The sequence below is a fragment of the Phaethon aethereus genome, assembly GCF_964289735.1.
Source record: "Phaethon aethereus genome assembly, chromosome: 8".
Lineage (NCBI taxonomy): Eukaryota > Metazoa > Chordata > Aves > Phaethontiformes > Phaethontidae > Phaethon > Phaethon aethereus.
This window is the reverse complement of record NC_138584.1, coordinates 29,224,481-29,240,127: the sequence shown is the minus strand read 5'-3', so window position 1 is coordinate 29,240,127 and position 15,647 is coordinate 29,224,481. Positions and strand designations below refer to the sequence as shown.

The following is a 15,647-nucleotide window of genomic DNA, read 5'->3' as shown; positions in this document are numbered from 1 at the left end:
ACGGTGCACTTCCAATACACATGTATAAAGCTGTCTACACAAGTCCTTTAGAAACAAATAGTACTGCTTAGTTTCAGCTGTAGTGAGTTAAACAACATTGAAATTCTGTATAAACCATCAAGGACATCTGAAATCCTGAAGCCTGTGAGACAAGAAGATCAGTCTGTTCCAAATCAGTCTGTCTCCAACCTGAACGAAAGGTGCCTTAAAGGCAGTTCACCCAGAAACCAATGCGGAGGCAATGGACTTCAGCCTATATCACATCTTTCTGCAAATTCCTCCCATGCCCTTCTTGACAAGCACCTACGGTTGTTCCCTTACTCTGCTGAATCCAGTGAATCATGTACTTAGGCAGCCAAGTAAATCAGCAACCCAGTGTCTTCCCATCCTCCCTCACACAGTCTTCAGGCTCCACATCACTTAACTCTTCCATAATAATCAGAACCATGTTTCCTTTACAGCAAATTAATATACAAACAACACATTTTTGACTACTGTCATCAACATGAGAAGGCTACAGAATGTACATGGCTCGGAGACCTCACTCCAAAGTCACGGAGCCACCTAACCTTGGCAAATGAAACTAATTCAGAGTCATAATCATTTGCTGCTTCCACCTGCTTAAGGGGGAAGGGATTTACCATGGCTCTAGAAAACCTCTTTTAGGAACAAGGGCTTTACAGTGCTACGAAGGCAGAGCTGTGAGCCTGGTAGCTCTAACATGATCATAAAGTGAGGCAGGGGACTAATCCCCTTCTTGTAGCTGTTGTGACTGCTGAGTGACTAAGTGTTGCTCTACCCTCATTCACTAATAGTCTCCTCAGAAATGAAAATAGTGCTGCCTGCTGCTCAGCTCTTCTCCAGCCCATTTACTGTTTGGAATATACAGATTGGTCTCTGCTTGTTTCTTCTGGGGAAGAAGATGGTTGGCCAGGTTCACGAACCACCCCTGAATCCTGACTGTCAGCTTCAGTAGCTGAAATAAACATGAATAATAGAAAGAAGGTCAGAGTTAAACACAAACAAACAAGCCAAAAACCCCACACCCTGTATTTCAGTTTGCATTACACCTGGTATCAATCACATTTCCAGAGGTAAATTCTCAGTGCAAAATTACTTTCGTCAATCCAGTTTGTTTTTCCACTCAGTTAATTCAAAGGTGCCTGACATCAAGAGCTGCAGCTCTCTGGACTGAGATACTGCACTTCAGACAGCAGTTGATTGTTTCAGCCATGCTTAAAGAAAAGTAGCAAGAGTGCTTTGAGACAGCAAGTGTTGAAGCTCTACTGGAATAGAAGTATGAGGCAGACTCTTTTGCCCACTTCATCGCAGTGAATCTATGCCATGCCTTTTTAACACTCCTGTGAATTCTCGAAGGCCTTGACAGACTAAATAATCCCTTCTTCAAATCCAACTAGGGATTTTCATTTTATAAAGTACTAACTTGCCAATTTGCATGAAAAGCTCCCTCATTTCCTCATGGGCGACTTGGGGTTTTATTTGTTTTTCTGTGGCTTGCTTTTTTAGAAATCCAACAATCTGCAATCAGACTCTGTCCTCAGATGCTGTACTGGCTCTTTTACTGGACATACCTTGTGTTTATTTTGTCAAACAACAAACGTCCACAACATTACTAGTCAATACTGCATGAAATTGTGTAACAACATGGGCTATACTTCACACCACCGCTGTAAACCTCACTGGCCTCAGTCATTCAGCTGCAGTCAACTATTGACTCAAACCTCTCTGGCAGCAGCTTCTAGCCTTGGAAAATCTTTTTCAGACAGGACTTGGTTTTTTTTTTTTTGTCTTCATCTCAGATTCCCTTCGGGGCAGAGATCACAGACATTTCATCTCACCAGTTGTCCCCTGCTAGAGTTTTCTATATCCATTTTCCTGCAACAGTTTTGCCAGAAAGCCCATTTCGCCTCAATTTTGGAGGTCTCTCTGGAGGAAGGATGTTCCCAAGTCTAATTGCAGGTTTGAGTCAGTTCCTTTCTTGGGGGAAAAAAAGACATGATGCAATCCTAACACATCCCTATGCACTGTTACAGATTTTCTCTTTTTTTGAGCATCTTGAATACCAGAATCAAAGGATTATTAGTTTCACTGTAGCTTCCCTCTACATCTGCATCTTCTGCTGGCAGGCTATTTTGTATATGACCTCATGCAGAAGTATCTCCCCTCACTGGGTCACAATTGCAAATTCCTACATATCCTGAAGCACAAATGCTATGTAGTGGAATTAATTTGTACTTTCTCTGTAGTACCAAGAAAGCTGGATTGCTCTGTGAGCAGCACAATGCATGATGCATTGTTTCCTATGGCTTTGTGCCGGGGTTGTGTTTCCCCTAGCGTGTAATAAGGGCTGAGGTCATTAGATGGCATTTTGCTCTCTGGAGGGGTGCTCTCATGACCTCCCGTCTCTATCCAGTTGCCTGTTTTCCTGATTGTTTGGCTGGTACAACTTCACTCTACCAGTACAGGACTGGATTTCCTCTGTTTTCCTCACGCAATGCCACTACTTCTCTCCATGTCCCCCATGTCTGCTACTCCCAGTTCCTTCCCATTCCCACACACTCCCAACAAAATAGCTGCAGCTTCCTACAGGTTCTCTGCCACTGCAGTATCCCCTTCTGTCCCCTCCAAATCACAAAACCGGTTAATCCTCACATACACTTTCTGGTCTGCCTGCCAGCCCTCAGCTTCCTCTCTTCCCCTCAAACTCAGCCTCTATTATTTCACTTCCAGCACACCAGTATCTCCTACTTGCTCCATTAAAGTCCTTTAAGATGCCTTTGTCAGCATCTTGAAATAACTTTACATTTCTACGATGTCGGTACACCCCACACACTGACATACTCTTCATATTCCCGTTGTCCACCACACCTCCGGCTTACTTTTCTTTGTCTTTCCAGCCAGACAAGAAGCAGGTATGCTCTGACTGCTCTGAGGATATGTGCCCACTGCTGGGCTGACTGGCAGGCACTTGGTTGTTGGCAAGGTACACACACGTCAGTCAGGAATTGAGTGCAAGCTGACATGGCTGTAAACAAACCATTTTGTGGGAGGCATCTGTTTCCCTTGCAGATCAATATTGTGTAGGCCTGTGATCACAACAGATATGTTTAGCTGAAAATAACTAATGGGTTGAGAAGTTATAAGAGGACTGACATTAACAGAAAATGAGACTGCACAAGCCTTATGTTGTCGAGAAACCAGGCCAAAAACCCCCAACTTATATTTTGTCCCACATAACGACCATTAACATCTTTTAAATTCAAATGAGATAATTATACTCCTCTATTTCTCCTTCCTCTTACACAAAAGATTTGATTTTTCACTGGGTGATTATTGTAATCTGTTTCTTAAACAGTCAGATTAACAATTTTTTATTCTGGTGTTCAGGAGGAGAAATAAAGTTGTATTTATTTATCTGCATTTTCAAAAAGAATTTAAAATAAAGCTAGCTGTTCACTCATCCAGTGCTAGTGTTTAATTCTCTGAGCAGCTCTACCCTCTTGTGGTCACAGCTAACTGCAGCCAAATGAAAGACTTTCAAATATAATCACAAATATGTCCACATGTAGGCACAATACACAAAAGAGACCCGAAAGAGACCCGAAAGAGACCCGAAAGAGAGGGGCACAAAGACTTAACCTATGCCAGAAATTTAAAAACCTGTGAGATTCAATAAAGCAACTTGAGATTTTGAAGATTGAATCTTTCATTCACAGCAATTAAAATGTAGGATTTTCAGATGAGCAAGAAATTTCATATTGTTCATGCTAAGTGTTAGTCTGCCTTTTTTTTAACATTTGGTCTAAACTGCAACAGAGCCAAGAAATTTTTAAAATATGTCCCAGAAACTAGCTATTTAGAAAAATATTTTCATTTTGAGAACATCAGCAGATCATATTCTGGAATGGCTCTGAGTCCTGGGGCCTGGAACGCCTGTTTGAAATTGAGGTGTTTGTCACCTGGAAAGCCCAGGCATGTCAGGCCACTTTCCCTAAGTCAGGCCTGTCTAGAGCTGTACAAGCTGACAGTTTGTCCTGGGACTTCAGGATCTCAGTCCTGGCTCCATCACAGTGATCTGTGAAACCCTGAAAACTAGCTACAATCTGGGTCTCTTGAGGCTTCCACCTCTGTGGTTAGGTATTGAAACCAGGTTAAAACTGAATCTCCCAGGGTTCATCTCATACTTCCTTACCATGTGCTTCCTTGGTTGTTTCAGCCAACATGTTCAGTGAAAGGGGAGGTGGAATGTAATGAATTCCTGGCAGAAAACCTGGTGGGATGAACTGAGGCAGAGGAGTGTAGTATCCTTGATGGAAATTTCCACTTCCATCTGGAATCTGCGGAAACACATGAAGCAAAGCATCTTCCATCTAAAGACTCTCTCCAGCACGTATCTGCAGCATCAAACAATTTCTGTTTCAATCTTTACCTGTGAATATTACATTTTTTGTCCATTTTGTGGCCATATGCTGCCACGTCTATGCACGTACTGGCATGTGCAAAGCCTGTACATAGTGTAACACACTGAAACTGAGAAGTGGCAGCTTCTCAGACCATGTCTCATCTGAAATTGACCTTCTAAGTCCTCATCTTCTATTCTAGTATCTCATTAGAGTAGTTGGTTTAAACCAGGAGCAGCTCACCTTCACCACTGATCTGGTGCACTTGCCACTGAACAAGTCTGTAACTTTATGCAACAGAGAGGCAACCTAGGAAAATGCTCCTTGCCAGTACCTCCCTGCTAGTTCTGGATTCTCCCCTGAGCCCAGTGAAGTGAGTGGCTCTGCCTACACTGGTGTGTACCACAGGGTGCCCCACAGCCCCTGTCTTCCGTGATCACTAGACCTATTAGAGCATGATAAAACTCATCCCATGTGCAAGGAGAGTTTTCCATCCCTTAGAAACACTAGCATCAGAGAAACAGGACCATTTATCTCTTGGATCTGGCTATGCACAGATACCTGGTACAGATAGAGCTCATATGAGATCTTTCGTTCAGTTTCAGGACAGTTAAAAATTAAGTTCAAAACCACATACAGTGATGGTCTAAACAAGGCATTTCCCAAGCTGTGCATATCAGCCCACCAGGACTCAGACTGCTGATAGCCACACTCTTTCTCAATAATCCCTAAAATGTGACAGGGAATGTCTATGCAAGCATAATAAATCTAGTAGTCTTGAGGCAGATCACTCTGCTTTAACAAGAACTTAAGAATTGTACTCAATGCAGACAGAACGGTGCGTGGCAACTGGAAAGCTGATAGTGTGCCCAACTGTGGTACAAAAACTGGACACCACCAGTTTAAACCAACATGACTGACAGCACTGAAAGGAACTGGAAGTGCCCCCACACACCATTACAACTGACAGGCAGTTCAGCATCTTGTTTCTTACCATATCTATGTGGTTTGAAGGTGTGTGCCCTGTGATGCTAGATGTCATTTTTCATCTGAAACTTGGGTTAACCACAACAATTTTCCACTGTTTTTGAGAAACCAAATGTCTCAAAACAGAAGTATCCGACCATTCTGATTCACTTCCTTGTGGAAGCTGATTTTCCCTTGTTCTTCTCTGTGGCTTTGGTGCCTTGGCGAAGCCCTGACACTCTCCCTCCCCATTAGATTTGTCAGGCATGGAAGAAGAAGAACCTCCCAATGCACATTCTGTGCCATCTGTGCTGGCACAACATGACCATATTAAGTGTCCTACTGCCATCATTCCACAAGGCTGTTGCACATGTTAGCAGGATATATAAGCCCCAAAATACTTCACAAAATCTGGTCCCTTGCAAGTGCATGGGTTTGCTCTTCTGGGTTCAGGTCAGACTATCGGACATTACCATTTGCTAATGTTTTTTTCTTCAGCGTAATATACCAAAATGCTGTGAAATAACTGGTAAGCAGGGTAACATTTCATGGGTACTTTAACAGCAAGATAGCAGATGAAAGTAAAGATAGCAGTATTTCCAGAGGTAATTCAAAGACCATTACTTACTGACACAGAAGCTGCATTCCCTGGCCCATAGTTGCTAGGAATGTGTCGGAAACCTCTCTGAAGTGATATCCCTGGAGATGATGGTGCTCCCCTACAGCTTGACTGATTGATGGCAAATCCCATGGGAAATGGGTGGTAAGGATATACCCCGGAACACCCAGGGTACACTTTTGGAGGTTCTCTCTCCACGTATTCTGGGTTGACCATGTATTCTGGAGGAAAAGCAGGGTGAGCTAGGAAAAAATGAGAAAAAAACAAACTAAAGTATCCATGTCATTCTATGGAGTTCAGGACAAGGAGCTGCAGGACCAAATTCCACTCTTAGGCAGGACAGTATGGCCCTTTGGTTTCATGCTTAGCTCCTCGTGAATTTATTTTGTGATTTTTTTAAGGAACTAAGGAAAGGTGCAGCAGATGATACTGTAATGCAGAATGATTGGTGTTCTTTGCTGCCTTGTGCATTGTAAAGCTAGTCCTTAGTAAAGCACTGGCTGCAGAATCTTATTCTTTCAGTACATCACCAACAGCAAAACAACCTACCTTAAGACTTTTTACTCTAGCAGAACTTAAAACAAACATCTACAGAATAGAGTTCTAACTTTAGTCCTACCTGTCACTTCTTAAGTTAATTTACAAAGGCTCAATTTTAGGGACATACATTGGCAATTTCAGTTGCAGGAATCAGTTACTTCCTTAGTTTTTTATCTTTCATCTGGAATCTTATATGGCCTCTCTGAAGTTTTAAAAAAGAGTGGTTATTTGAATACGAATAGGGTCTTTCTTGTCTGCATGTCCTCTTCTTGGTAAAGAAGTGGAAGAATTTTCTTCGAGAGTAGGTTGACTTCTCAAGTACTGAAATTGTACTATTTGTCCCTAACCTTTTTTAAATTTGGTCAGCAGATTAAAAATGTTATTAAGGGAAGGACTGACAGCCATATGTACAGCCAGCATCACCCATAAACATAATTTTCTTAGAAAACAAAGCTAAAAAAAAGGGGGAACAGTTATTGACAGATTAGGTGGGAACTAGAGTTATCTGAAATTACTCTTTCCTCTGGGCTTCTCGAACAGCATTTTGTCGTGCAGGCTGCCAGCTCTCCAGAGGCTCAGGCTAATGACTGCTGCAGTCTGTAGGGATTTCCCTAAAATTACTATAGTAAATAGTAATAGTATGAAGTTACTGTAATAAATAGTAATAAACTAGACAAGTCACATGAAAGACTCTATTAAAGGAAGCAATTTAAGAGGTGGCAAACCATACAACTCTTCCACCTGCAAAATCTATAGTCTGCTCTTAAACACCAAATGCACTTTTACACCAAGTGATCCGAGCGAAGTTCAGTCTTTGCTACAGGAATTAAGGCCAAAAGGTCCCTTTCTTTTACAGTGCTGTCATAGAACTCTTGCTTCAGGCAACTGCAGCAGCAACTTCCCCATTTACCTGCCATCACTGAGTTTTTCAGCATTTTTGTTGCTGCAGGCTTGTGCCTGTGAATTTATAAACAGTGAGACAGCATTCAGAGAGAAACATGCACAAGCACCTGCAGTGCACAATGGATCAGTTTGGTTTCCCTCCCAGACTAATTCCCCTCTCAGAGGACAGCTGTTTGCTTAAGCTTCAACTTTGCAATAAGCTGTGAGGCTGAGCACATTGCTCCTGCCGCTGCAGAGCTGCGCGACCCACGTTGCAAACCCTACAAAAGGGAAAATACATGCAGGGTTGCACGTTCAACATGCAAGCTGGATACCTGTGTCCACCAAGGAAGGAAAGAGGGAGAGACAGCAGGAATGGCTCTCCAGGGAGCTGGAGCCTGAGGAATCAGGCGGGCGCAAGCTGCGCCAGTCTGCAGTGTTTGATGGGGGAAGAGGGAGATGAACAGGGAAAGAAAGATGGAGAGACAGGGGAAGAGGCTTTGGGGACAAGCCCTTACCATAGTCCCAGAAGGGAGGGCCGCTGGGAGGTGACAGCGGCCCCCTGCATGCTGTGCCTTTGCCGTTGCTGCCCGTGGGCTGGGTGCCCTTCATCCCCTCATGGCTGCTCTGCTCGGGGGCACTGGTTGCCCCGGCAGCCACCGCAGGGCCTTCGCCTGAGGGAGCAGGCCCTGCGTCTGCCGCAGCCGGGGGGTCGGGCAGCTGCTGCCTCAGGGCCTTCTGGGCCGCCATGATCTTCTGGCGCTCGGTGATGAGGGCGCACTTGTCGCACAGGCAGAGCTTCCAGCGGCAGTGGCCGGCATGGCCCTTCACCGGCACCACGAAGCCGTGGTTACGGCAGCGAGAGCACTTGGGGGTCCGCAGTGCTGCCTTCGTCGCCACCGCTGCGGCCTCCTCGGCGTCCATTGCACACCAGTCCTGGCTAACCACCCTGGCACGATGGGGCCAGCTCCTCAGGGTTTTTATATCGGGCATGGCCGCTGCCTCCCCAGCATGTAGCAACCTGGGCAGGCGGGGCAGGAGAGCCCATGGCGGCGGGTGGGGAATGCCCTGCTCTGGGGAGCCTGTGGCACAGGAGCAGCCTTGGCCCCACACGTCCGCCCTCCCTCAGCCAGGCACAGCTGTACCTGCCCGCCTCCCCATGCAGTCCCCTGGTGCGGGCGGGAGCCAGACCTCAGCCATGGGCGGCTGGAGGAAGAGGGAGAGTGGGTGCTGTGTCTGCAAGAGCAGGGGGAACGTGCCGCACGTTTTAGTACATTTCCTTGTGCTGGTGCATGCAGAGGCGGGGTGCACATGGGAGAGAAATGCAGTGTGCCTTACAGTGCTGCCTTAAGTGATAGTTTTCCCTTTTGGCACTTCAACATCCCCACTCCCTTTCATACCTCTCATGCCTTTGCTTTTAATATGCACAGGAGTTCAGTTCCATTTTGTTTCCAATTTGCAGCATGCTTCTCTTAATCAGGAAGAGTGACTGCCTCAGCAGAAAAAAAAACACTGTTTCATCATCCTGTTTTTCAAAACAAGGACTAAGATGAAGGCAGAAAGTGTATGTCATTCAAAAGACCTGTCTCCTTTTCTCAGAATTCCTTATTCTCTGGAAACAAAGACAGGCTTTCAATTAGAAATACAGGAATGCTCCGGTTCCAGTATTGCTTAGAAAACACTTGTTATTTGTTACTGCTGGTAGCTACAAAACCATGGTTTACACAGTAGCCTATTTACAGGAGAAAACTCTCTGCTTTGAAATGTAAGGCATGACACTGCTGATTTTTCTCACATATGCAATAGCTAATTCTGTTTTAAAATCTTGAGATGACAATAACTTCTACACTAAAGAGAATAAACCACCAAGTAGTTGTGGAGTTTTTTACCAATTACTTTCGAGAGAACAGGTAACATCTATCTGCTGCTCTGAAACAGTTTTAATATGCAAGAGTATGTTTCACAGCAGCCTTGCAGAAGCCCTTCCCTTGGAGCAAACCTTCCTGCAAGATTTGGGCGCACCCCTCAACATCGGGGGGTAAGGCCCCGGCATAGCAGGTCCGTTAAGAGATTTGGTGACAGTCTGTTTTGCCTTAGCAGTGAGCAGCCAGCCCCTGTGCCCTGCAAGCCCCCAAGGCTCAGCCTAGATTCAGGCTTCTCACTTTGCAAAAAGACCCAGTAGGGCTTTGCATCTGAGTCTGCAGGTTTCCAGTAGGAAAGCCAGTATACAAGCCCCGACTCGCTCTCGAAAGCAATTCAGACCCAAATCCTCAAATGTACACAGTCCCTAGATCACCGAGCATGGCAGCAACCCCAGCCTGCCGATTTTGCTATCCCAGTTGCAGACTGCATCTTTGGTTGCTGCTTTTTGTGAGGGGCTTTCAGCGACGCCTTTGCACCCATGCGTTCAGGGAGCCCGTGCAGGAGCAAGTCCAAATCTGCACAGGCACACAGCAGGTCACGTAGGAGAGACCACCGCAGTGCTCTGTAGAAACTGGGTGCTGGTTTGCATGCACAGCAGCACCTTTTGTGAGTGGGGACTGCAAAGCACACATGCAAATGTAATCAGCTCCCTGTCCTCAGCTGCAGACCATTTTCCCCAGAAGACTTCTAAAATGCTGTCTAGAAACCCAGCTTCATGTGCATGGGCATGTGCATTGTCGCTATATGTCTTTGAAAATTTGACCTGAAAATGTTACCATTTCATCCTAGTTCAGAAAGGTCCTTGGTTGATAAGCCTTTAATAGAAGCTACTCTTAAATGCAGTCTTGAAGCGCTGCTCGCTTATGCCAGTGCCTTGATGTTCCCATAATCATTTGAAACATTGCCTCTGTATTAAATATAGACTGATAATATATTCCTAATTTTATGCTACATATTTTTGCTGTATGTTGAGGATGTGCATATTTAGCTGGAGCGTGAAAGAGGATGGATGACACATTTAAACAAACTGTAATTATATCTTTCCATAGATACACAATCTGTGTTCATTTGGATACTTAAGCAGTGGAGGAGAAAGGTAGGCTATGTACATTTTCCCCAGTAATTTTCTATTCTGAGTCACATAATACTACTATTTAAGACATTTACTCAAACTTAAATTTCTCTCTCTCGAAAAGGTATACTAGCCATGGGCTGCAACACTTTCTCCATTAATAAACCATGTCTTTCAAAGTCATGTGGATTTTTCTTTTGAACAATTTTCACCTAAGCATTCAGGATTTATTATACTGTCCATATAGTTTGTTTCAAACGTAACTAGACTTGCTTTTTATAGAAAAGTGAACTTTTTATTTTGCTTGTGAGGTAAATATGTATTGCTGCAGACAGTTAAAGAATTCTGCTATTCCAATCCTGTTATGTGTTTATATATACATTTGATTTACCTTATCACACACCATTAGCAACATCATCCCACAAAGAAGACAGAACAATTTTAAAATACATTTTTGGAATGAGATGTAGAATTGTATGTGGATGCAGCTTCATGTCTATTATAATTTTTGCCTTTATTCGTATTTGAAAGAAAATGAGGCACAATAAAGAATCTTTTCTCTAAAACTTACTCAGTTCACTCTAGCATTTTATGTAACATTTGGTGGGACTGTAACATAAAGTGTGTACAGACAGTGTTCTGTATTAAAATAGCATTTACAAGAATTCTCTTGCCAAAATGAAAGGAAAGCAACCTGCTGATTTCATGTTATTGAACTCAATAGCAGTAACTTCTACTTCTTTCCAACTTCTGAATCATATGAAGTGTGTGGTTTTGGTATGCAGTTTGCTTTGTACATGAAACAGTGAAGAAAAACAATGATTTAGGTAAAAGGAAACAAATCAAAAGACTGTCTGCCTTTAAATTGAATAGCAGAACATTGGGCTTTGTTTTTTTTCTCCTTCTCAGACTTTCCAGCTAGCATTTTACGCAGCAGATGTTTTTTGGCAAGGAAATTGTTCTGCTTACATCTGACATTTCACAGAGCAATAGCAACATAATCAAGAAATTTGTTCAGTCCAAGATCTCTATTAACAAATATTTGCAACTTGGTTCAAAATAAATGTTTTCTTCTGCATAACAATAAAGAATATCTTTTGAATTTTTAAGACATCACATATAAAGATAAAATCCTCTCTTCAAAAACTGTCTTAGTAGTTTGGAAATGTCCATTATGTACTTCCATAAGTCATTATATAAAAATTGATATAGTGTTCGTGTTATTAGCTCTTCTACATTATAACTGGTTGGTCCCATGTTTGTGGCTATCAGTTGTGGTATACTCAACATGAGGACATTTACCTGCACAGGCAGAACTGCCCAAGGAGAACTAGCGAGGCTTCAGATGCTCCTCACCACTCCACACCCAGGCCCCTTCTGTTATCCAGTCTTAACAAATACTTTGACTCGACCTGTGAATTGGTAACTGATCTCCTGGCTTCAGTCCCTTTTGGGTTTACGGAGAGATTACTGTGGCTTCCTGCACTGGCAGAGGAGCTTGCAGGTTAATTTCCAGTCCCTTACTGGACATCTCCAGTTAGGTCTGGCCCACAGGCTGGCAAGAAACCTTCTCTAAACTGCCACGGAATGTCAGTACTCCCTTCCCTGTCTTGTTGCTGGGAAGAAGATGTTTTCACCTCCTTACATGTCCCTGGTGTATTCATTCATTAAAATATAGCTTGGCTATCTCAACACTGTTCTGTCTCTTCTGTCCATCCACATGTCTAGAAAACCAGGCTTCCTTCCCCTCCTGTCTAGATTAGAATGCTGCAGTATTCTTTCCTCTGAACTCCACATATACAATCTTTTCCCACTCTTAACACACTCAGAAGCCTTCAGCAAGGATGCTCTGGATTATGTGGTGCATCCCTTTGCCTTCCTCCCACTTCTCTTTTGCATTAATCGCGTCCTGCTTCTCTTCCCTTTCACAAGGGAAAAAAAATCCCTTTCACATTTTATCCCCATCATACCAATCAGCTCACATTCACTGTCAAGATAGGGACTCTTACCCTCACCTGGTCCAGGTTATCATTTTACTAAGTAGCATTGATGACACATCTTCATGCTTTCTTCTGTAGTCATCCTTATATTTAGAAGCTCCTTATAAAAACCATCAAAGCCTTTAAAACGTCCTCTGACTGACCTGCGTGACAAAAATCTCCCTTTCACCGTTGAGCTAACACTAGTGCATATCCATCAATATCTGTCACGGAACTGCAAAGTTCAGCTAGCTGCTGGTATCCTTATGAGGTTGTCTAATCCTGCCCAAAGCAAAGCCTACATGACAATGAATAAAGTTCTTTGAGTTGCTTCTGTAGACTATATTTTCCACCTTTCTAATCACTGTGAAATTGTACTGTAGTAAAGATTTTTTTAAATGTGAGGAAAAGTGCAGTATAGAAACAATTCAATATGATTAGATCATATCTACCTTAAGATTTGAAATGGCTACAATGTGTTTGGATTACACCATTTTTAAAACTGGTTCCAGTTAAGTCGTTTAAATTAATATAAACAGATTCACCTTTTCAATTCTCTTTCAGTGTCAATTCCTTTACTTCAAAATATTGTCTTCAGTAATTCAAACAGGAATTCCACTGGGGTGGATTTTTTTGTTGTTGTTACACAAGTTTTAGGTGGAGCACAATTACATGTTGATTTTCATCTGCTGTATCAAAAAGGTGAAACTCTATGCTATGGTCAGAGAAAATTGGACAGAGTTCATACATAAGTTTAAATCTTAAACATTTATAGAAGTTACATATAGCACATTTATAGAAGTTACATATAGCACTCCTGGTTTCTTTAACAAACACAACTCAAAGCTTGAGTACTTAAAATTGTGGATCTTTTTAATATATAGCAGGAAAACTCAGTTCTTAAATATTAACAATAGAGACTTTATTACTATGACTGCTGTTTGTTTATTGTAACAAGATCTTTATTTAAGAGAAAAGCAATAGTGATTAAACTGTAAAGTCTGTGATCTGGTTATTTCATGAGTACCAGAAGGGCAGGGTGGACCACGAGACAAATCAACCCCAGCAAGGAAACAAAACACATAACAGTTCTTATCCTGCATTAATATATCTCCCATATATGCAGGAAATAAAATGTATTAAGGGGAAAAGAATGAGACAGACATAAATACACACTCACAGATCCTTTGTCCAAGTAAGTGATGGAGTGTTTAAAAATCCCTATCTAGAAAAAATAGATCTATGCTAAAAACCTTCTGTGGAAGATGTTCAGTCAGTTTGCAATAAATAGCGATCACTGTATCATCCAAGTCTGATTGTTTCCTTATATTCCCCTGTCATAAGAAACTTAATAATTACCCCTTTAGAAGAAATCTTTTGTTTCTTTAGAAGGTCACCTTTATAGACATTAATACAAAAGAGAAACTGAAACCCCAAAGAATAGTCCACTCTGTTAGTGCTACAGCAGCTGTGGGGATGCCTTAGTTACACCACCATTTTGCTTTAGTAAGCTCCCAAATTTAGCGGATTTTAGCCTGGATACCACTAGGCTTGTCAATCTGTCTTCTGCCTGGAGAAATAAACACATTTTTAATCCAGAGTCCTCATTCTCCTTCCCCTCAGCTACAGTTCTTTGTCATATTCTCTTAGACACAAAAACCACAAAATCACATTTGAATTCTCCCAAACAGCGAAAAAGGGACTTTATGCAGAAGCAGTCACGCTCACCACAGTAAGTAGGCGGCCCGTTTAGAGTCATCTTTGCTTAGCACCTATTTTGTGCTGAAATTGTCATATTACCTTGTCAGCAAGCCTAAAGCAATGCTAATAGATGGATAAGGCAGGAGACAGCTGAAAGACTACTACAAGCATCAAGTGTACTTGCTGTGGACAGGATTCCATTTGTGATTGTCAACACTGGTGTATATATCCCACATTTTCTAACTGCATTTCTCCACCTCACATCTGAGTTAGATTTCAGAATATCTGAAGTAGCTTAAACAATGCAAAAAAAATAAAAATGGCTGTTTGCCATGTTTCCTTCCTCTTCAGCCTGGACTCTTCACAGATACTTCAATGAAGCAAATAAAAATGAAACAACCAAATAGTAGTTACTTACCAGCATAGCATGAAGACTCATCAAAATGTTTACCCTGGAGAGAGAACAGACAAGAACAGTGGTGATTAACCTCTGGCATGCATGCTAGAATTGGTTTCTGGTATTCATACCAATAGCACATGATCTGCTCTTTGGGTATGATTCTGGGAATTGATAGACTTCCAAGTGAAGTGATAAAGCTTCTTGCTGGCTCCTTAACCCCATATGTCAGAGACAAACTGTGGTTTGTCTGTTGTTTGTAGTGGGGAAGAGAAACCAAGCACTAGCACTGATGAATTTGCATTAGCTGATTCCAGACAGGTATACTGAAAGATGCTGTTCAGAAGCATTCCTTCTCTTCTGTGTTATTTCCATAAATTTCTCCTATGGACAATGACAACAGACTCTTTCCCATTTACCTGTACCTTCTAGATTATATATATACACTATATGTATATGGATGTGTACATACATTTGAGGAATATTTTCACTGGAGAGGACTTCTGTAAATATAAACATAAAAAGACAAGTTGAAAGAATGGCTGCCTGTCTCCAAATTAAGGAAGTAAGGCTCTCCTCCCCTGACAGATTTACTTTCTTTCTATGTTAAGACAACTTGCATTTCTCTGTCTTTCCAACATGAGATGTGTTGATGAGCTACCTCAGCTGGCTCCTGTAGCTTCAAAGTCCACTAACACAATGTTGAAAGTAAAAAATGGAATAGAAAATAAAACAAATGGATTGATAGGGCATCCTCCTCTTCTACCTCCCTGACACAGCAAATTAAAAAAGGAGAGACTTATTCAACAGTGGGCAGAAAATCACCTGTGGCAGCAGAGGTTATGGACAAAGAAGACATGAAAGTAGCAGAGGGCTGACCAGCAGCTTTGACAGATACAATGATAAAAGGATGCTGATGTGAAGCCATACTAAAGTATTTTCACAGTGGAAGCAAGAGGGAAACCAGAGAGGCACATTTTCTTGGCATTTCATACTTTGTGATCGTAAAATCCGACTGTCTTTCATCACAATAAATGGAACTGTTTGCAAGATAAATTATTATGAAGCATAAAAATAACATAATTGGACCATAAGTTGTTAGCAGTATTTTCTCCAAATCTAAACGAAAACTGATTTTAAGTCAGGA

At 42.2% G+C, this 15,647-nt stretch overlaps 1 protein-coding gene across 1 annotated transcript; it reads right to left on the bottom strand.

Annotated features, from left to right (window-relative positions):
• Positions 1 to 758: 758 nt before the first annotated feature.
• On the bottom strand, positions 759 to 8,352 carry DMRTB1 (DMRT like family B with proline rich C-terminal 1; the record flags this gene model as incomplete). Its single annotated transcript, XM_082002671.1, has 4 exons — positions 759 to 976; positions 4,214 to 4,358; positions 6,016 to 6,248; positions 7,947 to 8,352. The coding sequence occupies 4 exons, from the start codon at positions 8,350 to 8,352 to the stop codon at positions 870 to 872; spliced, it is 891 nt and encodes a 296-aa protein (XP_081858797.1). The 3' UTR covers positions 759 to 869.
• Between the last annotated feature and the right edge of the window lie 7,295 nt (positions 8,353 to 15,647).